This window comes from Tauraco erythrolophus, chromosome 4 (assembly GCF_009769465.1).
Source record: "Tauraco erythrolophus isolate bTauEry1 chromosome 4, bTauEry1.pri, whole genome shotgun sequence".
Lineage (NCBI taxonomy): Eukaryota > Metazoa > Chordata > Aves > Musophagiformes > Musophagidae > Tauraco > Tauraco erythrolophus.
Window position 1 is genome coordinate 1,080,174 of NC_141468.1, and position 25,365 is coordinate 1,105,538.

Genomic DNA, 25,365 nt, shown 5'->3' on the forward strand with positions numbered 1-25,365 from the left:
CTGATCGCCCCTCGATTTCGGGAGGGAGCTTCACCGCTCGTTACTCCGCGTCGGGATGCGATGGCGTTTGGCCAGAACGAGGGTCGTTAAAGCCCGATATTAACGAGGAGCGTTAGACGTCCTTCTTCTGAGCTGCCTAATGGAAAATGGTCGCGTGACGGAGGGGACGGTCCCCGTGGGCCACCCCATCTTCCAGATGTGTTGTGTTAGGAACTAATTTTTATAGCAATTTGGGACCGGCGGGGAGGAGGAGTGGGAGAAACTTTGCCACGTGTTCCAGGAGAGTTTGGATTTTGTCAGGATCACTGCGGCAGATACCGTCGGCTGTTTTAATTTCGGTCGTCAATTTAGATTCTGTTGTTGGAATAAAACTTCTAAAAGGGCATCGTGTGCTGCTCAGCTTCACGTTGGTCCTTAAAGAGGTTAGAAGAGAAACCAGCAAATCTTCAAATTCAGATTGGATATTAGGAAAAAATTTTTTACCATGAGAGTTGTAGAACACTGGAACAAGTTGCCCAGAGAGGTGGTGGATGCTCCATCCCTGGAGACGTTCAAGGCCCGGTTGGACGAGGCCCTGAGCAACCTGATCTAGTTGGAGATATCCCTGTTCCTTGCAGGGGTTTTGGACTAGATGACCTTTGAAGGTCCCTTCCAGCCCTGACCATTCTATGATTCTATGATTCAAATACGCTTTTTCTCTGCTTTGCTTCTCTGGCGGAAAGAATTCCCAAAGAAGCTGAAAATATAATGACATTGCTCCAAAAACCAGGCAGCGCTCGGAAGACTGAAGGTTCGTGTCCGGACGTTGGCTTCAAGTGTCCCCGGAGGGTCTGTGCAAGTGCCTCCTGGCCCAAAAATGTTCATGATGCTTCAGAAGCGCTGAAATTCTGCATCAATATTTGTTACGGCTTCCCGGGTTTCTGCTCGTGTCTTCCATTTCTATTTTTGAAGTCGTCCCTCTTGGTAGTTCTAAAAATATCACTATAATCACTAGAATAAGAAGTTGGTGTTCTCATCCTCCCATAAAAGTCTTCTTGCTGCTTTGATCTTTATCTACAAATAGAGCCCGTGCGTGGTGATTGATTCAAACTTCATTATTCCTCCTCGATACCCAACGTTCCGCACCCGCGGTGTTGCCTTCTTAAGCTTCATGGATTTTATTTTTGGAAAACTATGGTTTCTCATTCTGCTTCTCAGACTGCAATTCTTTCGGCTTTGGCTCAAATAGTGTCATCTTGATATCAGCAAGGAGGAAACGGATTTTGGATTTTAAGGGTTAGCGGTGACAAACTTTGCGTAATACGCAACTTTGTTGTTTCAAACGTGGATTTTTTTGGTCCTAATTGTAAAAAGTACAGAGTTCTGCTCGAAAACAAGCAACAAACCTTCCCCTCTGGATCTGTCCCGCTCTGATTTTCTCCTTTATGAATTTGTTGCCTCTAGGATTGGGACCAGATGACAAAAGCTTTATTTAAATAGACCTTTTTTTCTGAGGGCCGTAGCGATTTCCTTTTGCAGCGTGGGTGTGTGATTTATAGCTGGTTCCAAGCCACCGTGGTGTCCAACTCCATTTACAAAGGGCTTCGGGCTACGTCCTCCAGCAACGTTTTTAATCAGGATTTTCACCTGACTGATTTGCATTTTATGTGGTTTCTCAGGACAACGTGGGAGCGAACGGCCGCAGTTCAAGTAATAATTAGCCAAAGCTTTAAAATGCTCGTTATCTTTAAGGTCATTATTTCAAGCAGCCTTTTAGAATCATAGAATCCAGAATCACAGAACGGTTTGGGTTGGGAGGGACCTCAGAGATCAGCCAGTTCCAACCCCCCTGCCATGGGCAGGGACACCCTCCACTACACCAGGTTGCCCAAAGCCCCATCCAACCTGGCCTGGAACACTGCCAGGGATGGGGCAGCCACAGCTTCTCTGGGCAACCTGTGCCAGTGCCTCACCACCCTCAGAGGGAAGAATTTCTTTCTTATACCCAGTCTAAATCTCCCCTCTTCCAGTGTAAAGCCATTGCCCCGTGTCCTGTCACTACACACCCTTGTCCAAAGCCCCTCTCCAGCTTTCCTGTAGCCCCTTCATGTACTGGAAGGTGCTGGAAGGTCTCCCCAGAGCCTTCTCTTCTCCAGGCTGAATGTCGTAAGGTTCTCTCCGAGGTCCTACGTTTACTACCGTACACATCTCGTTAGTAACCAAATAACCAAATATTGAGAAATGTATTATTGGCGACTAATAGTAATAATAATAATATTAATAATAATCCCTTCTGCGTTACTTCAGAAGAGCAGATGAAACACAAGTTCTCCCATATTCCGTGGCTCTGGTGGTTGGGAGCAGATCTGCAGCAGGGTTGGTTTGGGTTTGCAGACGTGCTGATGGAGGTTCGGAGTTTTGTCGATGTGAGCGACAACACGAGTTGAAGTCGGTTCATCTGCTGATTAAGATCACACTATTTCCCTTGTTGGGTAAAATCCCTTAATTTTTCAAATAATCTACAACTTGGAATTAATATTGGCACTGAACACCTGTGTACCCGCGGTCGTCAGGGAAAGACTTCTGGGGGGGGGTTGTGGCACGTGACTTTCTCATCCCTACGAGGGTGGGATCAAAAGAAGGGGAAATTCTGAATTTTTCCAATCTGGACTCCCTGAAATCCTGCAGCCGGTGAGCGGCTGAGGCAGAAATGCTGTTTTGACTTGATGTCTTGTTGGTGAAGGTCTCAGGGATTTCAGGTTGTACAACGGAGCGCTGGTTTCAAGAACGTCTAGTTGCGTGGTCTTCAATAATAATTGGTAGGGAATTATCAGGAGAGGCTTTTGCTGTGACGGCTGGCAGTTTTTCCAGGGAAAGCTTCTTCTCCTGGGTCCTGTCGTTGCATCAAGCGTGCGAAGGAGCTGTCAGACCCTGTGGGACACTGGCCGAGTATAAATGCACTTAGTGCTGGAGATGACACGCTGGCTCGTGGTGACTCCAGAGGTGTTCTCCATCTCTGACTCTGGAGATCCGACGTTTTTTTTAATTATAAAACACAAGTTTACCCCGTCGTTGCGAGTCGAAGCGGTGTGGAAATAACCGTTTCCTCTCTTGCCGGCCTTGGCATGGGACTGTGACCAACAGAGCCAAGGGCGGACCAAGGGATCTGTTTCACGGCTGGGGGAGAAGGTTTCTCTCTTCCTTCTCCTTCCCGTTGTCCCCACTGGAGCTGCCTGGTTTAGGTGTTTGTTATTTTCTTTATTTTTAAAGATTTCTCCTTCCCGCTCCCACCGGTTGCAGCAGCAGGGATGGCCGCGCTCGTTCGTGTCGTGCGCCGGATGTAGGCGCTGCTGTTTGCTGCCACAGAAACGTTCTCTCTGCCAGTAAGCGCTGAGATGTTGGAAGAGCTTCTTTTGGTTTCATCTCCTGATTTTCCACCTGCAGCTTTACTGCTGTGGCCCAGAGAGGATCATTTTTGTTTAAAAAAGTGGTGAACTAAGAGTGAGTCTCTTAGAATGAGAGCAATGGCTTGATAGACATGGACCGTGATTCGGTCCTCATTGTCTTGGAGGTCTGAGGATCAAAATTGGTCTCAGTCCTGGTAAAATACAATAAATTGAGGTGTTTGGGGCCATGGTCTGATGTTTGCACTGTGCACAACCTCAACCCGGTGTTGAAATTGAGTTAGAAATACACTGGGCTGAGAGTTTGCAGAGCACAGCGGATCCACCGCTGGTGAGAGGTCTTCGAGAATCGTTGGCTTGAATTTCTCCCACGCTTGGAAACCACTTTGGCCCAAGTGGGTGACTCTTCATTCCCATTCTTCCTGTCCCAAGTCCTGCAGATAAAATCAGCCTTAACCTGCACGTTCTCAAGCTGTTTTTCAGAAGGAAGACGCCAAAGGGTTAAACATGTGTGTTAATCCCCGGAGTCGGTCTCCATGTGACCTTTTGGCTGGAGAACTGGAATCTTAAACACTTTGAGCTCCAGTGAAAGTTTTGCCTCAGTGAGCAGCCTTGTCAGGATTACCTAGTAATTTAAGGCATGCGAAACTATGGAATAAATGGATTTGGGCAGTCCCTTTCTGGAAGCGATGTGATCCAGGCTCGGGAGGTGGGTTAGGAGAACAGAAGCTGCCCGAAACGTCGGAGCTGAAGGTTGCACGGAGAGGGGAAGGGATCACTGGGATCGTGGGAGGGCAGCAGGTCTCTTCTCAGGTGCCAACACCTGGTGTCTACGTACACATCTCCGGTTTCACGGGGGAAAGTGGAGCAGGAGGTGAAGGATCTGGCTTGGCAGGTGGAACGGTGGAGGAGACCAGCTTTTCCTTCGTGAATGGGGCTGGGAAGGCAGGAGGAGGGGGTTCGGTCTGGGAGCTGCAAGTCCTGGGTTCTGGTGGAACATCAGAACGGTCATGTCGGCCCCTTCCATTGTAGTCACAGCTGCAAGATTATTTCCCTTGCAGTCTTTATTCTTTTTTATTTTATTTTTTTCGAAAAAGGAGTAAATTAATTTTATCTCTTGGCGTCACAGATGGACGAGAAGTTTTTCCACTGGGGAAAGACTTTCCAGGTGCTTTGTCACACGAGTAACCAAGTAGTGGCAGCTCTCGAAGGCCACAGACTTGACCTGTTGTTTCACACACGAAGAGATGGGGTTTAATTAGCTCCATAACTGCCTTTTTATTTCACCTAATTGTTGCAGGTGGGTTTGTGAGCCGGGAGCGATGCCGAGGAGCTGCTGCCACTGAGGCGCACGGAAAACTCTTGTTTTCTCCCTTCGTTCCTTTAAAAAAAAAATTAAAAATTCCACTGCTAAGAATAAATTTAAGGCTCTGGCAGTGCGAAACCGCTCGCAAAATTTAAAAGTTCGGAGAATTTAGAAGGATGGGATGAAAAACTGGGATGAAAAACCAGATTTTAATCACACGTGGTTTGTTAAATTGGAGCGATAACTCAGATTTTACTAGGAATGAACGTAGTTCTCCCAGGTTTTATTTGAAGATTGAGCCGGGAGATGCGACTGGCAGAAGATACCTGAGCTGTGGGCTGGAGGGACAGGGAAGAACTTTGTTTTTGGTGGTTTTATTGAATAGAGGTTCTTAATTTTAGTGGTTTAGACTCAGGCTTCACTGAAAAAAAAAGGCTTTTTTTTTTTTTCCCCCCTCAGACAAAGCTATTTGATTGAAATGTCTTGATGGGATAACCTATGGGAAAAAGTAGGTTGTGCTTTGGTGGTGTGAGCTTCACACCCCCTTTCCCAGCTTTTCTTAGCTTACACTGAGCTGAAGTAGCATCTCTCTTAGGATTTTGCCTGAAAAGGATTATCAATATTGTTTAAAAGTCAAAAAACCTCACCGTGCAGAACTTTGGCTTCAGTACCAGTTAAGGCAAATGGTTTTAATCTCAGTCTCTTATTTCCTGACATATTTCCATATTGGAAATAACCCATATTTCCATTTTCCAATTGCTCTACAGATTATTAAAGTTGGGAACTCTGTTTTTTTTCCCCTTCACAAAGCAGGCGTTGCTTTCTCATAGCCCCGGAATTTTTATTCTTTTAGTGGATTCCTTGAAATTTGCCATGGAGATGTAAAATGCCGTCGTGGCTCGTGCTTGTCTGCAGAAACGCTTAGAGGAGCGCTCGGAAGCAACGTTTCCTTGGCAGCGTTTTCCTCATCCTGCTGTACCATCCACTGGACAACCGTTGAGGGGCGATTTGAGGGGCAATATCATATCAAATCAGTGGTAAATTATTTCTAAAGCACATGTAATAATAATGCACGGAGCTGGAGGGAGGGGTTTTTTTTCATATTTAGTTAGAATCGGGGTTGAGGTCAATCGGCGATGCGCCGTTGCTTCCCAACTCCCTCTTCTTCAGAAGCAAATGTTGAGGTTGTCTGTGGGAATTGTCTTGGGTACATTGTCAAGGACAAAATTATTTGGAGAACAGGTCCAACCACTAAATAAAAATAAATTATCGCGTCTGTTCCGTTGCTCGTACCAAAGTATCGCGCTCTCCAAAGCCTACTGCTGCATGAGCACGTCTCTGGGGTTACCCACAGCCCTTTTCCTGCTGCAGTAGGTTCCTGTAAGGTGCGAAGAGACTAGATACAACGAAGACATCTTCTACAGTGAGTGTGGTGAGACACTGGAACAGGTTGCCCAAAGAGGTGGTAGATACCCCCATCCCTGGAAGTGTTCAAGGCCAGGTTGGATGAGGCTTTGAGCAACCTGATCCAGTAGAAGATGTCCCTGCCCATGGCAGGGGGGTTGGAACTGGAGACCTTGAAGGGTCCCTTCCAACCGATACCCTTCTGTGATTCTAAGAGGGATTGTCCGACACGGGAACAGCGGGATGGGTGTTGGAGTTTGGACCCTTCCAAGGACGGACTCTCCGCGCTTGCTGCCGTGGGGGACGGAGCGAGGACCGGCGTAATTAAAAACCACTTTGCCATCTAACGAACGCCTTCGTTGTTTTAGGTGCTCATTAGTTAATTTTCTTCTAATGAGGCTCTGTTAACGTAATCATCTGACATTGGGGAAAAAGAAAGTGGGGGGGAGAAACCCAAGTTAAAAAGAGCCTAATTAGCAAGTTAATTATAGCGAGCAGGGAAATGTTCTGGTTGCATAAATAAGCTATTGTTGTGCACGCACAAGCCAGGCCACGTTGCGAACCGCCGCGGACTGTCTCGAGGTCAGGCAAACGCCGTGCTCCGACATAAAAACAGAAGTAGGGCTTGTTCGGCGGGACGCCTCATTAAGTCTTGGGGTCCTTTCCTGCCAAAAAAAAAAAAAAGAAAAAGGGAGTCTGAAAATCCGAGCGGTTCCCTTCCCCTCCCTCCCTCCCTCTGCCTCCACCCCGCAGCTGAAACCAGAGCGGGCAGGATCGGGATCGGTGGGGCTGGGAGGTATAAATGGGGGGTCAGCCCCTGCCCCGGCGGGAGTCGGTGCCGAGGGGCTGTTGGTGATGCCGTCATGCCGAACAAGAAGAAGTACAACGTGAACGGAGATTCGGGGATTAAAGCCCAGGTGAGGGCAGTCTTTAGTGCCATAATGCCTTTTTTTTCTCTTTAAAAGTGTATTTCTTTCGCTCTGCTCTCCCTTTTATTCCCTTCTTTCCTTGCTGTTCCCCCCAGTTACTTATTTCTGGAGCTGACAGCATCCCCCTGCTTAGAGAAAATCCCAGTCTCCGGAGGAGTCCTCTTCATTTTCTCCCGGGAGCAGGAGGTTTGAAATGATCAAGTGTTGAGCCAAACACGTCGCTCTGGGGTTGTTCTTCGGAGCATCGTGACGGAAGAGTCGATGGGTTTGCGAGCGGGGAGATTGCCCAGGAAAACCTGGGATGACGAGGTGGTTTTGCTCGGTGGAGTAGCGTAGAGCGGCTCTTCATGGTGGAAAGCCCAGGCCGAAGTGAGACTGAGCTCATTTGAAACGTGATAAGCACCCACCTGCGTTTAGAAGTCATTAACCCCTTGCACCTCTGGAGCTGAGGTTTTTCAGCTTGAATTGGTTGTTTTTCCTGCTGGAGGTTGGAAGCAGAGGCATTTGTGTAGCTGCAGAGCAGGCTGGACTCCTAAATCCAAGCAGCTGCAGCTTCCAAAGGCTTCACAGCCTCTTCTTTGAGCTTTAGCCTGTGCCAAGTTGGCTGTTACCTTCGGAGGTGTTTCAGTTTGAGCTGAATGAGTTCAACCTGGAGCCAAATCACTGTTCTCATCCCAATCTTGAATGCCCTCATCTTTCCAGCCGGGCTGGAACATGGCATGTCGTGCCATCGGTCGCCTTGAGCCATTCGGTAGGGATTTAAACTGGAGTTTTGGTCTGGGTAAGCCAGGTCTGGTCTTCTCCTTTGGCCGGATCGAGTGTGTGTTGCTGAACAATTGACTCTAGAATGAAGATGTGTCGTGGAACCTGGCTTAAGGATATATTCCTGCCAGCACTGTGTAGCCTTCACGTCTCCGTGCGATACAAAATTTAGCACTGAATGAAGGTGATGTCTCAAATAACTCAAATTCTGGCATCCGTTCCTGCCGGCTCTCTCTGTTGTTTCAAGGATAAAGTCAAAAGACGTTGGTGAAGGGTCAACGCTAGCTAAAAGCAGACCTAAGCCTTGACCTGGCAGACACCCTTTCCCGATGTTCTCCTCTTCTGATGCCTTCTTCCACCTCTTGCCAGTCAGTTCCCTGCTCAGCTAAAGCTAAACCCAGCTTGTGGCAGCCTTTAAAGGGTTTAGACCCTTGAAGGGATCAAGGGCAGAGTATTATGAAGTCTAGATCTAGTTCTGCGTAATTTGGTTCGTGACTTATTTTGCTTTTTGGCATGTTCTTGCCTATCGTAGAATCACAGCACGGTTTGGGTTAGAAGAGACCTTCAAGATCATCTAGTTCCAACCCCCCTGCCATGGGCAGTCTTGGTTCTGGAAGTACTTGGAGAGCTCTGAATGCAATTATCAATATTACCGCGTCGCTTGAGCTAATTGCATCTAATGTCCTTGAAGAGGTGATGTGGGAAAGGAAAATGTTAATTATGTTACAATTACCCACCCTTTGTTAGACCCCCAGCCTGTCTCACTTTGCCGAGAGCATCGTTTCACACACATAACCTGATGCTTCCATGAAGCTGCTCGGCTGTCGAGGGGTTTCTTTTAAAAGAAAAAATAAAAAAAAAAGTAAAAATAAAAGTTATTTTAGGCCAACAGCTTCTTAGAAAAGGAATATAAAAACTGGTGTGAGTGTGCAAAGACCCCGTCCCACCGGGATCAGAGGTGTTAATCCGCAACGCAACTCTTGACTGTAATATGAGTTTGATGTGGGTTTTTTTTTTCTCCCCCGTGTGTTTCCTGATACGACGTCGTTCTGTTGTTTGGTTGAAGATTAGCAGGAAAAAAAAGAGTTCCCAGGTGCTGCTGCAGGTCCTCTCCTGGGTCCTTTCCCTCCTCCCCAGCAGCCTGGGCTGGCTGTCCCTGGGCCAGCTCAGACTTGGCTTCACAGGGAACTCTGAATTAGCCCCCCGAGATCCCCATCACCTTTTTCCTTCACTAACTGGCCCAAAAAGTGGGGTACGAGCTCTGTAGCAGCACCAGCCCATCTCAAGTGCAATGTCGAGTGCCGCTGCTGGAACCACTGAGCTTGGACTGGAGTTCCCAGAACGGGATCAAATTCTTTCTGCTTAAGTGACTTTTTTAAACGAAACTAACTTCTCGAAATACCCCGAGGGGTTAGTTAATAGGCTCAATTAGAGCCTTTCAGTATTTTGGAGATGTAAATATTTAATCCCGTTGCACCAGATTGAGGCAGTTTATGCCCGTAGCAAAATCCAAGGAAATTTGCAATTGGAAATCCGGTTTCCAGTTTCGTAGACTCATAGAATGGTTTGGGTTGGAAGGGACCTTAAAGGTCATCCCGTTCCAACCCCCCTGCCATGGGCAGGGACACCTTCCACTGCACCAGGTTGCCCAAAGCCCCATCCAACCTGGCCTTGAACACTTCCAGGGATGGGGCAGCCACAGCTTCTCTGGGCAACCTGTGCCAGTGCCTCGCCACCCTCAGAGGGAAGAATTTCTTCCTTAGATCCCATCGAAATCTCCCCTCTTTCAGTTTAAAGCCATTGCCCCGTGTCCTGTCACTACACACCCTTGTCCAAAGCCCCTCTCCAGCTTTCTTGCAGGCCCCCTGGGATTTAGAACAAATTTCCCTGAGATTTAGCACAAACCATGAACGTACTGGGAGCGCTGGTGGTTGGCTTACAAACCGATGAGCTCTGGGAGCTAAAATATTTCCTAAAACGATAAGCCTGTTCTCTTGAATGTTTAAGTATGGCGCAGTAGCTGCATGTAGAGAGAATTAGAAGAGATGTTGAGCTGCTGGTTGGGTTTCGAGATGCGCCGTATCCCCTGGCCAAGGCAGGTGGGCTCCGAGCGGTTGCAGTGCCTGTTGAAATGTGTCTGATGCTCGTGAAGCCCTCTGGGGTCACGAGCTGAAGGTTGGTGCTGATGTGAGCAGGGAAGCGTTAAGTTCAACCCAAGGTGCACGTCAACGGGGCACGGCAGGGTTGAGTTCCTACTATAAGACCACTAATAATCAGCTGTAAAAGAGGATGTTTGGTTTGTGTGAAAACCTGGATTTGGACAGTTTATAATGAGGAAATACTGATTATTTGCCCTTTTTGCAGTTCTTTTCAGCCAAATAGAGCTTGGAGAAAGAGGTTGTTCTCCTCCAAGTGACGTGTTGGCCAGGAAAGGTGGGAGCCTCTTCTATAAATACCAACGTTAAATGTCATTTTCCCCTTAAAAGTGCCTGGATAAAAGTGACACTTCTTTACTTATCCCTTCTGTCCTCCACACGCTTTGGAGCAGATCAGCTTTGCTGACTTAAAATAAATATTTATCCCTCGGCTTGGCAGTTACCGCAGCTGTAACACGGGCAGGGCTCAGCTTGGTCGTGCTCGGCTGCTCTCGAACCCACTGGTGGTCTTAGAGCTTTGCAGATGTTCCTGGGGAAACTGAAATCTTCATTCCTTGGTGATGATTGAAATGGAAACGGGCTCAATCCTTCATCTCGGGTTGAGCAGGTTGCTGTTTGTCACAGGCTGGAGAGGTGGGCCTGGAAGAACCTCATGGAGTTCAGCAAGGCCAAGTGCAAGGTCCTGAACGTGGGTTGGGGCAATCCCAAGCACAAGGACAGGCTGGGTGGAGAATGGATTGAGAGCAGCCTTGAGAAGGACTTGGGAGTGCTGGTGGGTGAGAAGCTCAACATGAGCCAGCACCGTGTGCTGGCAGCCCAGAAAGCCACCTGTGTCCTGGGCTGCATCCAGAGCAGCGTGGGCAGCAGGTCCAGGGAGGGGATTCTGCCCCTCTGCTCTGCTCTCCTGAGACCCCCCTGCAGTGCTGCCTTCAGCTCTGGGGTCCCCAACATCAGAAGGACATGGAGCTGCTGGAGCGGGGCCAGAGGAGGCCACGGAGATGATCCGAGGGCTGGAGCACCTCTGCTCTGGAGACAGGCTGGGAGAGTTGGGGCTGTCCAGCCTGGAGAAGAGAAGGCTCTGGGGAGACCTTCCAGCACCTTCCAGTGCCTAAAGGGGCTACAGGAAAGCTGGAGAGGGACTTTGGACAAGGGTGTGGAGTGACAGGACACGGGGCAATGGCTTTAAACTGAAAGAGGGGAGATTTCCATGAGATCTAAGGAAGAAATTCTTCCCTCTGAGGGTGGTGAGGCACTGGCACAGGTTGCCCAGAGAAGCTGTGGCTGCCCCATCCCTGGCAGTGTTCAAGGCCAGGTTGGATGGGGCTTTGGGCAACCTGGTGCAGTGGAGGGTGTCCCTGCCCATGGCAGGGGGGTTGGAACTGGATGGTCTTTGAGGTCCCTTCCAGCCCAAACCGCTCTGTGATTCTATGATTCTATGATGCAAAATGCCACAAGATATTGCTGTTATATCCATTGTTGTGGTATTATTTTAGGTGTTGCTGATAAATGATAGTTGGTTCCTTCTCTCCAACGTGGATAATTACGTTTTGCCAATCTGTGCATTGCTTCATCTACGTGCCTTATCCTTCGTTTCTTGATTTGTTCTATGAAGTTGTCTACTCTTAAACACAATACTCCTAAATCCGTGTCTTCTCTAGGCATCCTTGCTCCCGACGGTTCCATCAGCCTTGAGTGATGGATCTGATCACAAATGGTTCTTCATATAGAGTGCAGCTGGAAGTGGCGTTCGTTACTCGAAGCGTTTTTATTTTTGCCCTTCGTGTCTTGTGCAGCAAACGGGGAGCATCTTGTGTTGGTCACCGCAATAAATGTTGCGAGATAGGTCAGCACTGCGTCATCTCTGCAAACGTTGGGTGGTCCTAGTGGGGCTTCTCTTGCGACAAATAACCCGTATCGTTAGCATTTTGGGAAAAGAAGATGGTGTGCAATGGGGACAGAAGATTTGTAATTTGTATGGTTGAAAGAGGAGCTTCAGGTATTTGAAAGAGAAATGTGTCGATGCTGCGTCTGGTGAAGGGTCTGAAATTAAGCGAAGTAGGCGACTTAGTGTGCCCTGTCCCCAAATTTACTCCTAAATAACAGGAATTGCAATCCAGCCCATAACCCAGATGGTGTCGGTGTCTGCTCAAGGCGTTGGGTTCTTTGGATTAGTCTTCTGTATCAGCCTGTTGGGTTTTTCCATCTGGTTTCACTGTTCATTTCTTCTAACAGATCCAGTTCGCCGACCAAAAGCAAGAGTTCAACAAGCGCCCCACGAAGATCGGCCGCCGCTCGCTTTCCCGCTCCATCTCGCAGTCCTCGACGGACAGCTACAGCTCCGGTGGGTGCCAGGCTGCGTCCATTGTTCCTGTTTATTGTCCTAATTAAAAGTTTACAGATCTTTAAAAGCAAATGGAAATCTTTTGCCATTAGGTAAAGTTACGGGCAGTTATACTCCTTCAAGATCATCCAGTTCCAACCCCCCTGCCATGGGCAGGGACACCCTCCACTACACCAAGTTGCCCAAAGCCTCATCCAACCTGGCCTTGAACACTTCCAGGGATGGGGCATCTGGGTAGTTATCTGGTAGTTTAGAGCATGAGAGACCACGAGAGCTCAACCCTGACCTCAGCCAGACACCTTGTGTATGACAAGAAATAATTCTGGTTTGGGGTGAAGGACATGCTGTGAGCTACAGTAGGTTTTTGGTTGCAGGGTTTGCTGGCCATGGACATGTCCCATTCTGAAAGCCTGTGGCTGATAATCAAATCTGAAGGTAGTCCACCCACATCTGCTTGTATGAGGGTGTTTTGGGCCATATCCCACCTGCGGATTCCAGCTGTGTGTCTGCTGGAGGGAAGCAATGCCGTTCAGAGGGACCTTGACAGGCTGGAGAGGTGGGCCTGTGAGAACCTCATGAAGTTCAACAAGGCCAACTGCAAGTTTCTGCACTTGGGTCAGGGCAATCCCAAGCATGAGCACAGGCTGGGCAGAGAATGGATTGAGAGCAGCCCAGATGAGAAGGACTTGAGGGTGTTGGTGGATGAGAAGCTCAACATGAGCCGGCACTGTGCGCTGGCAGCCCAGAAAGCCAACCGTGTCCTGGGCTGCATCCAGAGCAGCGTGGGCAGCAGGGCGAGGGAGGGGATTCTGCCCCTCTGCTCTGCTCTCCTGAGATCCCCCTGCAGTGCTGCCTTCAGCTCTGGGGTCCCCAACACAAGAAGGACATGGAGCTGCTGGAGCGGGTCCAGAGGAGGCCACAGAGATGATGCGAGGGCTGGAGCACCTCTGCTATGGAGACAGGCTGGGAGAGTTGGGGCTGTTCAGCCTGGGGAAGAGAAGGCTCCGGGGAGACCTTCCAGCACCTTCCAGTGCCTGAAGGGGCTACAGGAAAGCTGGAGAGGGGCTTTTTACAAGGGTGTGGAGTGACAGGACACGGGGCAATGGCTTTGAACTGGAAGAGGGGAGATTTCCATGAGATCTAAGGAAGAAATTCTTCCCTCTGAGGGTGGTGAGGCACTGGCACAGGTTGCCCAGAGAAGCTGTGGCTGCCCCATCCCTGGCAGTGTTCAAGGCCAGGTTGGATGAGGCTTTGAGCAACCTGGTGTAGTGGAGGGTGTCCCTGCCCATGGCAGGGGGGCTGGAACTGGATGATATTTGAGGTGCCTTCCAACCAAAACTGTTCTGTGATTCTCTGATTACACGCTTGGAGGAACATCCAGAAGCTTGGAGGAGCCCCCGAATGTTGGGAACAACCTGGGTGACCATCACCCCTGCCGTGGCTGCGTTCCCATGCAAAGGGCTTTTAGGAGAAATCGAGGAACAGTACGTGCTGTGTCCTCTCCAGAGAGACATCAGCCTGGGCTCCGTTTGCGCTTTGTGAACCACCTGGATTGTGTTTGTAACGTTATTGTCTGGAGCTGCATGTTCTACGCTGGCATTAACGCTTGGACTTCTCTAATACAGATCCGTGATGAATTTAACATTTGTGGAGATTTTACCGCTCCCTCCGATATCTGATCAGCGGGGTCTGGCTCATGACTCATTTTTTGATGACCGACAGGCTGATTAGCCTGGCTCCTGTCACCATGTTTGCTCCCTGTTCACAGCTGAAAGAACTCGGAGCAACTTTGGGGAATTCTCCACCCCTTGCACCCAGCATCTCCTGCTAAAGCGTCAGCATTTGCGATTAATTAGCTGGTGAAAGTGTTGTGTTTCCCTCCTAATGAAAGCTGCTGGGCTGACAGTCAAGACAGAAGACTTCTGTTCCCAGGACGGGTAGATAAATCCCTTTAGTGCCTCTCGGTGTGGATCTTTGTCATTCTCCTTTTAGGGCAGAGCAGTAGCACGGTCTAAACAACCCATTAAGCCCTCCTGGGATGGGAGAAGGCTGGAGAAGAAGAAGCATGAGGAGCAGAGAGATGATAATGAAGGGAAAGAGTTGTAGAATCCTTTAGGTTGGAAAAGACCTTTAAGATCATCAAGTCCAACCGTTAACCCAACACTGCCAAGTCCACCACTAAACCCTGTCCCTCAGCACCACATCTGCACGTCTTTTAAACACTTCCAGGGACGGTGACTCCACCACTTCCCTGGGCAGCCTGTTCCAATGCTGACAACCCTTTTGGGGAAGAAATTCTTCCTAATATCCAATCTAAACCTCCTGTGGCACAACAGTTCCCTCAGCTGCTCTTTGTAACACTTGTTCTCCAGACCCTTCACCAGCTTCATTGCTCTTCTTTGGACATGCAAGAGTTGTGTAGAGGTCTCAAGGTTTGGAGGTGGTGGGCATGAGTGAAGAAGTGAGTGAAACCCAAGTGACCCTTCCCTGAGACATGCCTGGTGGGAAGGCAGTCATCCCAGCACCTCTGCCCAAAATGATGGAGCGATGTCAGTGCCTATTTAGTGATGCAAGAGAGACCTGGGTGTGGAAACACCATCTCTGCAAACAGCCGGTGGTTTCTTGCTCTTCCTGCTCATGAAAACTGGAAGAGTTCAGTCAAAATTCAAGGCCAGGTTGGACGAGGCCCTGAGCAACCTGATCTAGTTGGAGATATCCCTGTTCCTTGCAGAGGGGTTGGACTAGATGACCTTTGAAGGTCCCTTCCAGCCCTAACCATTCTATGATTCTATGATTCTATGAAAATCATCAGCTGGTCTCCAAAGTATGTACAATCACGACGTTGCGATGTGGAGCAGCGTACTCCAAGGTGCAATGTGTCGCTAACTGGGCTTTGCTAGAAGCAGTAATGGGAAGAATGAGGGTGGTGAGGCACTGGCACAGGTTGCCCAGAGAAGCTGTGACTGCCCCATCCCTGGAAGTGTTCCAGGCCAGGTTGGATGGGGCTTTGGGCAACCTGGTGTAGTGGAGGGTGTCCCTGTCCATGGCAGGGGGGTTGGAACTGGATGATCTTTGAGGTCCCTTCCATCCCAAATCATTCCATGATTCTATGAAATCGCTTAAATTTCGGCAACTCTTCTTTCTCTTGCTGCAAAACTCGGATAATGGTTACCTGCTCCAACAAAGATTTTTGGGAATCGGCTGGTTTACACCAGCGCAGCACTTTGAATATTAAAGCGCTCGGCGGCGTATGTGATGTGCCGCGTGCGCGTTGTGTGGGCGCTGAAGGCAGAGGAGAACAGTAATATCTTTAATTAAATTGACTTCATCCTCAGGCTGTTCCGGAACTTTCGAAAGGTTGAGAAGACCAGGAACGAGGTTTGTGTTCACAGCTGGGCTGTAGCAGGGACAGGTCGCCCCTTTTTTGCCCTCAACGATGCCAATAGAGTCATAGAATCATAGAATGTTTAGGGTTGGAAGGGACCTCAAAGATCATATTACAGATGTGAGTGGGTCTTCACCTGAAATATTAGCAAAGCTAAACTTTGGTGGATTTGGGCTCTGACCTGGTCTTTGCTGGATTAGGACACGAGCTTCATGTGTCTCCTTCCCCCCCACCTCAATGATTTTCCACTGGATACCAGTGCCTGAGACCTGTGTTTTCCTGTCGTTCTCTTTGAAATAATACAGTTTATATTAAAATGGTGTAGAATCATAGAATCACAGAATGGTTTGGGCTCGAAGCGACCTTCAAGATCATCCAGTTCCAACCCCCCTGCCATGGGCAGGGACACCCTCCACTACACCAGGTTGCCCAAAGCCTCATCCAACCTGGCCTTGAACACTGCCAGGGATGGGGCAGCCACAGCTTCTCTGGGCAACCTGTGCCAGTGCCTCACCACCCTCAGAGGGAAGAATTTCTTCCTTGGATCTCATGGAAATCTCCCCTCTTTCAGTTTAAAGCCATTGCCCTTTGTCCAAGGGGGCACATCACTACACGCCTGTGTCCAAAGCCCCTCTCCAGCTTTCCTGTAGCCCCTTCAAGTACTGGCAGGTGCTGGAAGGTCTCCCTGGAGCCTTCTCTTCTCCAGGCTGAACAGCCCCAACTCTCCCAGCCTGTCTCCAGAGCAGAGGTGCTCCAGCCCTCGCATCATCTCCGTGGCCTCCTCTGGCCCCGCTCCAACAGCTCCATGTCCTTCTGATGCTGGGGCCCCCAGAGCTGAAGGCAGCACTGCAGGGGGGTCTCAGGAGAGCAGAGCAGAGGGGCAGAATCCCCCCCCTCGCCCTGCTGCCCACGCTGCTCTGGGTGCAGCCCGGGACACGGTTGGCTTTCCAGGCTGCTGGTGCCCAGATTGTACGCAGCTCTGTGGAATGCCAACCCCGGTTATGGAGCTTTCTCTAATCAACTTCTGGGTGATTTCAGATATTTAGGAGACTGACTGTTCCGTCGGTTAGTTGGATATTTCTGGATTGCAGATGTTGGGGATCCTTTCCTTTCCGTACTTGTTTTTCATTTCCCAGGAGAGCAAGGGCAAAATTGACTGTTGTCTGTTATTAATTACGCTGTTACACTCGGCCCCTAACGATATTAGTGTAATTACCATCGTGCTCCACGCACTGTTAGATATTACACGTGTGTAACATAAAAAAAACATCTGCATATGCAAATCTGGCTACCAGCTAGGCGAGGTTTTGTGTTACCAAAAAATTACTTTCAGCCCCCAAACCCAAGATCTGTGGTTTTAAAGAACCCTCTGCACGGATTAGCTGTCTTCAGGGCAATAATCCTCCTTCAACTAATTAATCCTCCTGGAGTCCTTGATGTTCAAGAGGTTGGTATTATATAAGATGCTCTTTTGTTACCAAGCCTGGCTCCTGGTCCTTCAAGAGCTGCCGTGGGCTCGTGCGCACGGACTCGGAGGTATCGTGCCGTCGAGGCGTCGCTCGCAGGGTCGGACTTGCCTTTCGCACCCCGCTGAGGACGGAGTCTTTGCAGAGAAATTCCAGCAATGCCTAATTCTCCTCCGTAAGTGGATTAGGAGCTGAGCGGGTCCTGGGGAGCCTGGCACGCCGACAGCGGCGGCGCTAAGCTTTTTCGCCTCGGGATCGTTCAAACGCTTCGCGCAAGCCAGGAGAGAAATTAATCAGCTTTTGCTGGGTGCTGCGGGAAAGACAAACCCATGGCCGTGCTGGTAGGGTTGAGCTGGTGCTGGTTTAGCTCCTTGGTTTGGGATTTTGGGGGTGAAAACGTTGAGAGCTATTGAAATGGTGGGGAGAGGCGGTTTGCCTTTACTCCAGGTTCTCTGAAGGAGCTCTTGGTATCAATCTTCATGTGAGGTCTGGATGCCTCTGGAAAGCTGCAGCTCTTTTGGGAGCACTGGTAAGGCCACAGGTTCAGCTGTGCCATTCACCCTCTGACGCTGCGCGAGGGGCGCTCGCCCTTCGTGCTGCCAAATTCCCCTGGCACGGAATCGCGGTAGAATGTTGGGAATCTGTACTGACTGTTGGGTAGAACGACTTCCTTGAGTGTTTGGTGTAGGTCATTCCCTCTCTCTTCCCTGGGAGAGTAGCTGGCTCACGCATGAGCAACACATCACCCAAAGCCAGTAGCTGTTGAGTTTGACTGTGCGATGTTTCCTGAGTAAAGATTGAACCAGTTCTTTCCTGGTGTTTGGGGAGAAGGAGACCCCGTCATCAAGACAGCAAAGAGAGCTCATCATCATATGTGATGGTCTCACACATCCACATTGTTTGCCTGGCGATGCACAATGTTGGCCAACTCCACCGCGGCTGTTCTACAAAGGTGGTCCTCTTCCGCTGTTACCAACAATTTGGTGTCAGGTCTTGTGTTCATTTTAGAAGAACCACGTGATCTAGAGAGTAAAGACCTGGAGTAAAACTTCAGGGTGCTTTCATGAGGAATGGGGGATGACCATGTGGATGAGACTTTTGAGTTGGGTCCCAAGGTATGGCTCCTGACAGTGAGGAAGAGGAGGAGGTGGTGGTGGTGGTGAGCTCAGCAGGACCAAGTGTCCTGTGTTCCAGGTGCTTTGTCTCTGGAAAGGAAAGAGGACAGATGCTTTCTGGTTCATCTCCAAGCCTTATGTGTTGCTTTGACTGCTGATGCCGGTCCTAGAAGATGAAAGAGGTCTGGTCTCCCACATCGGGGCATATTCCAGAGGAGAACATGGCACAAATGGCCTCTTCAGCTGATCCGGATAAACTGGAAGCAGAAGTAGTGTCTAATTCATCACGGCTCAAATCGTAAATGGACTCTACGTGTGATCTTAGTAATCAAACTGAACGGGAAGGAGAACTTCTAACTCCACCAAGGACTCTTCAATAAATCTCTGTCTGTCCTCTGCCATAGACCAGTTGCCTAACCAAGAGTTTGGAGGACGTTGGTAGGAAAGAAAAACAGTTACTGACAGCAACTTACCGAGAGAAGTGGTGCCACCTTTCTTCATCTTCTCTTACCAAAAGAGCAAGAGGGAGAAGGGATTAAAGAAGGTCCAGGAAGGCAAAATATTAAATACATCTCCAAGGGTTTGTTATTTCTAATAGAAAAGAAGGAAAATATCCAAGGGCTGGATTGAGCTGTCTGTGGATGTACAGGGATGTTGATTGGAAGGAACCTCCTGTGTGGTGTTGCAGTAGGGGTAGATAAGAGTGAGGAGGTCATTGCAGGTAAAAGCTGACTGTGGGGAAATGGTCCTTGTAGGGAGAAGAGCAGATCCCAGCTGAGGGCAGAGAGAGTTGGCACGTGCACATGGAGAAGCACATCCACAGGCACGTTCAGCAGATCATCTGCGCCCTCCCACTGCAGGTGGTTGGGCTCTAGGGAATATTTTGTTCTGTCTCTGACCTCCTTTTCCTCCTCCAGCTGCCTCCTACACAGACAGCTCTGATGACGAGACCTCCCCCCGAGACAAGCAGCAGAAGAACTCCAAAGGCAGCAGTGATTTCTGTGTGAAGAACATAAAGCAGGCGGAATTTGGGCGCCGAGAGATTGAAATTGCTGAACAAGGTAAATGGGGCACGTTCCTCAAGCTCCACGTTGTCCTGGGCTGTCTTGGGGGGGGTTCTTCCTTCCCCCAAATCCTCTTCTTGCAAGGTTCGGTGCATTAGTGATTTCTTGACACCATTCCTGTTAGAGAGGGAGAACTTCTATGGGGTTTTGTGGGATGGAAAGGAGTTATAGAGTTAAACCATGTAGCTCCAACCAAGCAGCTACTGAAGGGCTACTCTGTAGTCAAATGCACTTTGTTAAAATCAGTAGAAAAGATGAAATCCATCGCATAAATCAGACATAAAACTTTGGTTTAGCACGATTGCCTCCAAAACTCCGTAGCAAAGGCAATGCAACGGTTAGGTAGTTGGAGGGATGTTGGAGAAGCTGATCAGAGCAGCGAGTCCCACGTCCTCCACGGTCTGAAGCAGATTTTCCTCCAGCCTCACCTGGCAGAAGTTTAAATGGCGATGATGCTGCGTCCTAAATAATAGGGGAAAAGGCCTCAGAGGGTACAAATCCGTAGGGATACGGGGTAGCGGGGCAAGAAGCGATGCTGCCTGTTTCTTCTGCGCTCGTCCTTCTTTCCATCACATTGATGGACTTCTTTTTGGGTTTTGCCTTTCAGAAATGCCTGCGCTGATGGCTTTGAGGAAGAGAGCTCAGGGAGAGAAGCCACTGGCCGGGGCCAAGATCGTGGGCTGCACGCACATCACCGCGCAGACGGCTGTAAGACCCCGTCCGTGAACTCCAGACAGGGATTTTCCCGCTGCCTATTCTCTAAAACAGACCCCAAACAGTCGATATGGAGATAAAATCTCTTGAGTCCAGCACCTGGCACTGATTAAAAAGAGAAGGGTTGATTTTGTGGATGTTTCTGGACAAACAGAGCCTGTGCTTCCAGGCGATGGGATGCATGGGGCTACAAGGCATCGCTGGAGCAGCGGTAACTGAGGAAATGGAATTATCTGTCTGGTATAAACGGGTGGAAGTGGTGGTCAGTGATCAGAGCAGTTATGCAATTCAAGAGCTGTGGTTTCTCCTCCAAACGTGGGACGGGAGTGCTGTCTCCTGACTAGATTTGGGACTTTGCTGAGTGAAATCTGCACATACATATATACATATTTATATGCACCCACCCACGTATACATGCTGCGTGTAGAATACGCTTTGAAGTTCTTATTTACTTCATCCATTTAAAACTGAAAAAAAAAAAGTAACTGCAAAATTGTTTTCTGTGCAACTCTCTAGTGACCCCGATGCTGCTTAAAACCAACTTCAGATACCCCCACCAGAAGCTTTCCCATAAATAGCAAATAAAGCTCCCAGTTGTGTGTTGCTCTTTGCGTTGTATCTTGCTCTTTGCGTTGCTTTTTCTGACTTTTCTGTTTGGTTGTTTGCTTAAATCCAGGTCCTCATGGAGACTCTGGGCGCGTTGGGTGCGCAGTGCCGATGGGCTGCGTGCAACATCTACTCCACTCTGAATGAAGTGGCTGCTGCCCTTGCTGAGAGCGGTAGGAAACCTCACCCTCCTTCTTCCTTCTGGTTTTAAAAAGGTTTCTTACTGCCCCATCATATTTAGCATCTCTTCTAGTTTTTGCCTTCGTTCTCTTCAATTTAGGATAGACCTACAGGAGGTAAAGAGCATGAGGTCAATCCCTTCCATGGTCTGAAAATCGTGGAATGGCTGATGACGCACGTTATGAGCCATCAGGGCTGCATGAACCTGAAAGTTATTTGGCCAAAAGAAACTAAGCTGAATCTCATTTCAGTTCTATAAATTTGAGTCATAACTTTGGCTCAAAAGGGATGAGGGAGAGAACTTCTAGGGACATAATTCGCTGAAGCTGTCCGTGTCGCCGCTCAACTGGGAGATGCCTTAATCAAATCCTGTGTTAGCTGGGTAACGGATTTTACCGTGAGAGCTGGGAGATCTAGAAGAAGCCAAACCCACCAGCTTGCCTGTTACCTGCTCTTGCTCGTTGAATCTGAATAATAATTGCTCATGAGTCAGACCACATTCAAGTAAATTTGTGGCCAACGTGCCTAACAGGAAGGTAGGACGACATCTAACTTGCGGTGAAAGCTTGATTTTGGGAATAAATGTTATCGTTTGAGAGTGTGTTGCCTTCTTGTCTGGTGGCTATGGGCTTTTTCTTGGGGGAGAGAAGGAATTAGGAAGGCTAAAGCTGACTCCTACCTGCCTTCAGTGTGTGTCTTCAATGTGTATCTCTGAAGCTTCTTCTAGAAGGTAGATGTTGAAAAATCAGACTGCAAGCAAGACCGCAGTGGTGTCGGGAGCCTGGTTCGTCACGCGTGGACGTAGGGAGAGCCCACCCCCAAGGGATTTGCTAAGGCTGTGTTAGCACCCATCTCCCTCTCTGTGCCAGGGTTCCCCGTCTTCGCCTGGAAGGGAGAATCCGAAGACGACTTCTGGTGGTGCATCGATCGCTGCGTCAACGTCGAAGGGTGGCAGCCCAACATGGTGAGGCGAGGCTGTGAAACGCTTGGCGGGTGTTGAAGTGTGAGTGTTTCTCATCTAGAGAGGAGGAGGAGGAGGGTTTAGTGCTGGTCTGTGTTTTTCCTCCTGAATTTCGACCTGGCTCAGTGGCCAAGGCTTGGTGCTGACGCGGCGCTTGCCTTCAAAGTGCTTTGCAATTCACTGCTCCGTGCGGGAAATCAGCTCATCTCCGTCTCACGGGTGTCAAGGCGGGGAGGAGGTGGGTTAAACGACCTCTGCGTGGGGCTCTTACCTATTATTTAACTATTTTCTAAATAAAAACGGCTCCGTTAGTGCAAATCAGGTGCTTAGTTTGCTTCCAGCGTCGCTCGCTGGAGTTGAAACCAAACTGATTGAATCCAGTTGGTATAAAATGACTCAAAATCAGAACGTCCTGGAAAGGGGTCGCATCCCTTTTGCCATATTCGATTAAATTCACAGCTTTGCTTGATTTTTTTTTTTTTTTTTTTTTTTTAATTTAGGCAAGGCTGCCTAAATAGAAAAAGATGTAGATTTTAGGAGATGGACTGTGCAAACACGAAACCTCAGGTAGCCCAACTCCATAACTGGTTTATTCCGCCCTCGTTTCTAGGGAAAACGGAGAACCCTGAACTGGGCGAGCGGAATAATTTGCAGCTGCCAAATGTGCTGTTTTCCTCACGCTTCCCGACAGGTTTTGAGCCCTGGAGCTTGTGATCTAAATTAGACGAAAAGCAATCAGAGGTGGAAGATGTGCACGTGTCTGTGTTGTTTGTTTGCCAATATCAGCTTGTTTGAGCTGGGTTTTTGTCCCTTCCAGTCTACACCTGCTCACTTCCTCGCTGTCACCTTCGAAAAGAATGGTGAGTGCCAAAAAATCCACCCCCGAGCTACGAGTCTGAGTCGAGACACGATAGCTGCTTTCTTCTTCTGTTTGAGGAATGATTTGCCATCGGAAGTGTCAGCAGTTGAAGAAGTCAACGTACCAGAACACACGTGTTACACGTTCCCAGGATCTCCTCAGCCCTCTTGATTCCGCAACGTGTCTCCAGCCATCAGGGTATTTTTAGACCTGCTTCTGGAGCACAGGAATAATTACTGGGGAGCACCAAAGACCTTGGATGTGGCAATTCTCAACGACTTCCACGCCAGATTTTGGAGGTCCACGTTTTTAAAGTCAAGAAACAGGATGTTTGGCACTGGGTGAAGAATAAGTGTGGGAAGGATCTTCTTCTCCTATGGAGACAGGCTGAGAGAGTTGGGGCTGTTGAGCCTGGAGAAGAGAAGGCTTCGGGTAGACCTTCCAGCACCTTCCAGTGCCTAAAGGGGCTACAGGAAAGCTGGAGAGGGGCTTTGGACAAGAGTGTGTAGACAGGACAAGGGGCAATGGCTTTACACTGGAAGAGGGGAGGTTTCCATGAGATCTAAGGAAGAAATTCTTCCCTCTGAGGGTGGTGAGGCACTGGCACAGGTTGCCCAGAGAAGCTGTGGCTGCCCCATCCCTGGAAGTGTTCAAGGCCAGGTTGGATGGGGCTTTGAGCAACGTGGTGTAGTGGAGGGTGTCCCTGCCCATGGCAGGGGGGTTGGGACTGGATAATCTTCCAACCCAAACCATTCTATGATTCTGTGAAATACACCCCAGGAGTCCTGTTTAGCATTGCTTCGCTGGCCCCCACCAGTCCTGTGTCCAGGTGTGCACTGCAAGCGTGATGGAGCTGACCTTGTACGTCCCATGCAAATAAATAGGGATGTCTTGTAATCCAAAAATCTGAATATTCAATGTGAGGGCTTCTGTGTGGCACTGCTCCATGGGAACAGTTAGACACAAATATTGAGAGTTCCCAAAGAAGACACCTTGGGTTTTCTCATGGGCATAGCAGACCTTCAGAGGAATGCTCTGTCTGGGTGGGAATGGCTTAGAAGCTTCTTTTTCTGAAAAACACTGAATCTGTCGTGCTGGGAGTTTGGCTTCCTTTGCAGCATGAACTGATCTAGGACCACGCTGCCACCAGGGGATTTCGATACTGCTTCCAACCATGCCTTTCTGCCTTCTCCTTGGGTTTCCAGCGGTCATTTTCTGTAGTGAGTTATCTTCAACCATGCTGCTGAGCTAATGCTGGCTAATTTTGATCAGCTTCATTTTGGCAAGGTCAACCACGAGGTGCTGGCTGTTGCCCCAAGAGAGTTGGAAGAAGGACAGGGTGAGACATTCGGTGGCACCGGGGTCTTAGATGGGTTTAAAGAGGTTGTAAAATGGCACCCTGAGAAACCATGGAAGAGCCAGATTTTCTGCTGGAGAAAACATGAAATGGAAAGACCGAGGGAGCGAGACGTCACAGCCCTTCTGTGCAGACAGCATTGTGAAATTGGTTACTTGGAGAGAAAAGCACGGAGAGAGGAACATCTACCAAGGGGACAGGATACGCTGAATCAGTCAAAAAACATTAAAATTCGGGGCGAGTACTGCTGTGGAGGAGCAAGACGAGATATCTCCGGGTGCTTGGGTCAGAGGATGGTCCCATCTCCCAAGAGAGAAACGTCCCTGCAGGCACAGGGTGATGGGAAGATGTTTTTCATGGGCATGACCACTCCAGCACGCTCTGCTCCGAGATGGAAGTGCCAAAATCAAGAGGGAGGTTGAGGAACTGCAGCTTTTTTCCCGGAAAAAAAATGCCTGGGAAGAGTTGGAATGAAGGTGGATAACCTGTGCAGAGCCGTGAAAACTGCAGGAATACGGGGCGCGTACCACGGGCTTTGCCGTTGGCCGCTTGGAGCTGCTACGTGAAGGTGACCTTCCATCAAAAACCAGTTCCTCCGCTGATTTGGTTTGGTGTTTTTTTTCCCATCTCCTGCCCTCCTGGGAGAGAAGAAACTGCCAACCCCCAGAATTCTCTCTTTGAAAGAGGATTATGTTCCCTATTAAATGGGGATTAATGAAATGAAGACGTGCTGAATTCCTACCTCGGCTGGCCCAGGAGAGCTTCTCAGCCCACTTAACCCCTACCTGCCTCCGCTTCCCAGCCTGGGAACGGGAGGTGGATCCAGGGCTTCCCTGGAGACTCAAGAGTCGTGGAAGACCCATGGTCTGCTCTGCTCTGGCAGGACACCATCTGCTTTCCAGACATTCTTGGAGGAGCAGCCGCTACCCACAGCGTTCACCTTCAGTGGGAAATCCTGCAATTTAGAGAGAAGAAGGTTATGATAGCACATGGCATTTCCAAGCAACTCTTTGCCCATGGACGTCGGAGTGGTGGCTCCATGCAGCCACCACGTCATGTCGTGACAAAGCTCACAACGTCGTCCTTGTGCCCGCAACGGGGCTTCTGTCGCAGGAGCACGGTGGGAGCGTTGAGTTTTTCCAGGTGGCTGCAGATACTGGTGGGAGAGCTGGAGACACCGGCGGCAGAGGGTCCTTGCCAGGTTCCACCGCTGGCCAACGAGCAGAGATGCTTCTGCCCAGGTTTGCCATCTGCATTTTAGGAGACCTGCACGGCACACCAGTAGGTCGATAACGGCTGGCTTGGCAGTCGGAAGTCTTTGACGTTGGTGTAGGGGACATGCAAAGATGAGGATGATGATGATTATGATAGGGAACA

The 25,365-nt window shown here is 49.3% G+C and overlaps 1 protein-coding gene across 1 annotated transcript in view; it reads left to right on the plus strand.

Moving 5' to 3' along the window:
• Positions 1–25,365, plus strand: part of AHCYL2 (adenosylhomocysteinase like 2) — a 113,180-nt gene that overhangs the window by 70,005 nt on the left and 17,810 nt on the right. The window contains exons 2-6 of the mRNA XM_086609881.1: positions 12,173–12,281; positions 19,165–19,308; positions 19,919–20,019; positions 20,702–20,804; positions 21,681–21,775. Of these exons, the coding sequence (XP_086466007.1) occupies positions 12,173–12,281; positions 19,165–19,308; positions 19,919–20,019; positions 20,702–20,804; positions 21,681–21,775 (552 nt within the window). The remainder of the gene's footprint in view (positions 1–12,172; positions 12,282–19,164; positions 19,309–19,918; positions 20,020–20,701; positions 20,805–21,680; positions 21,776–25,365) is intronic.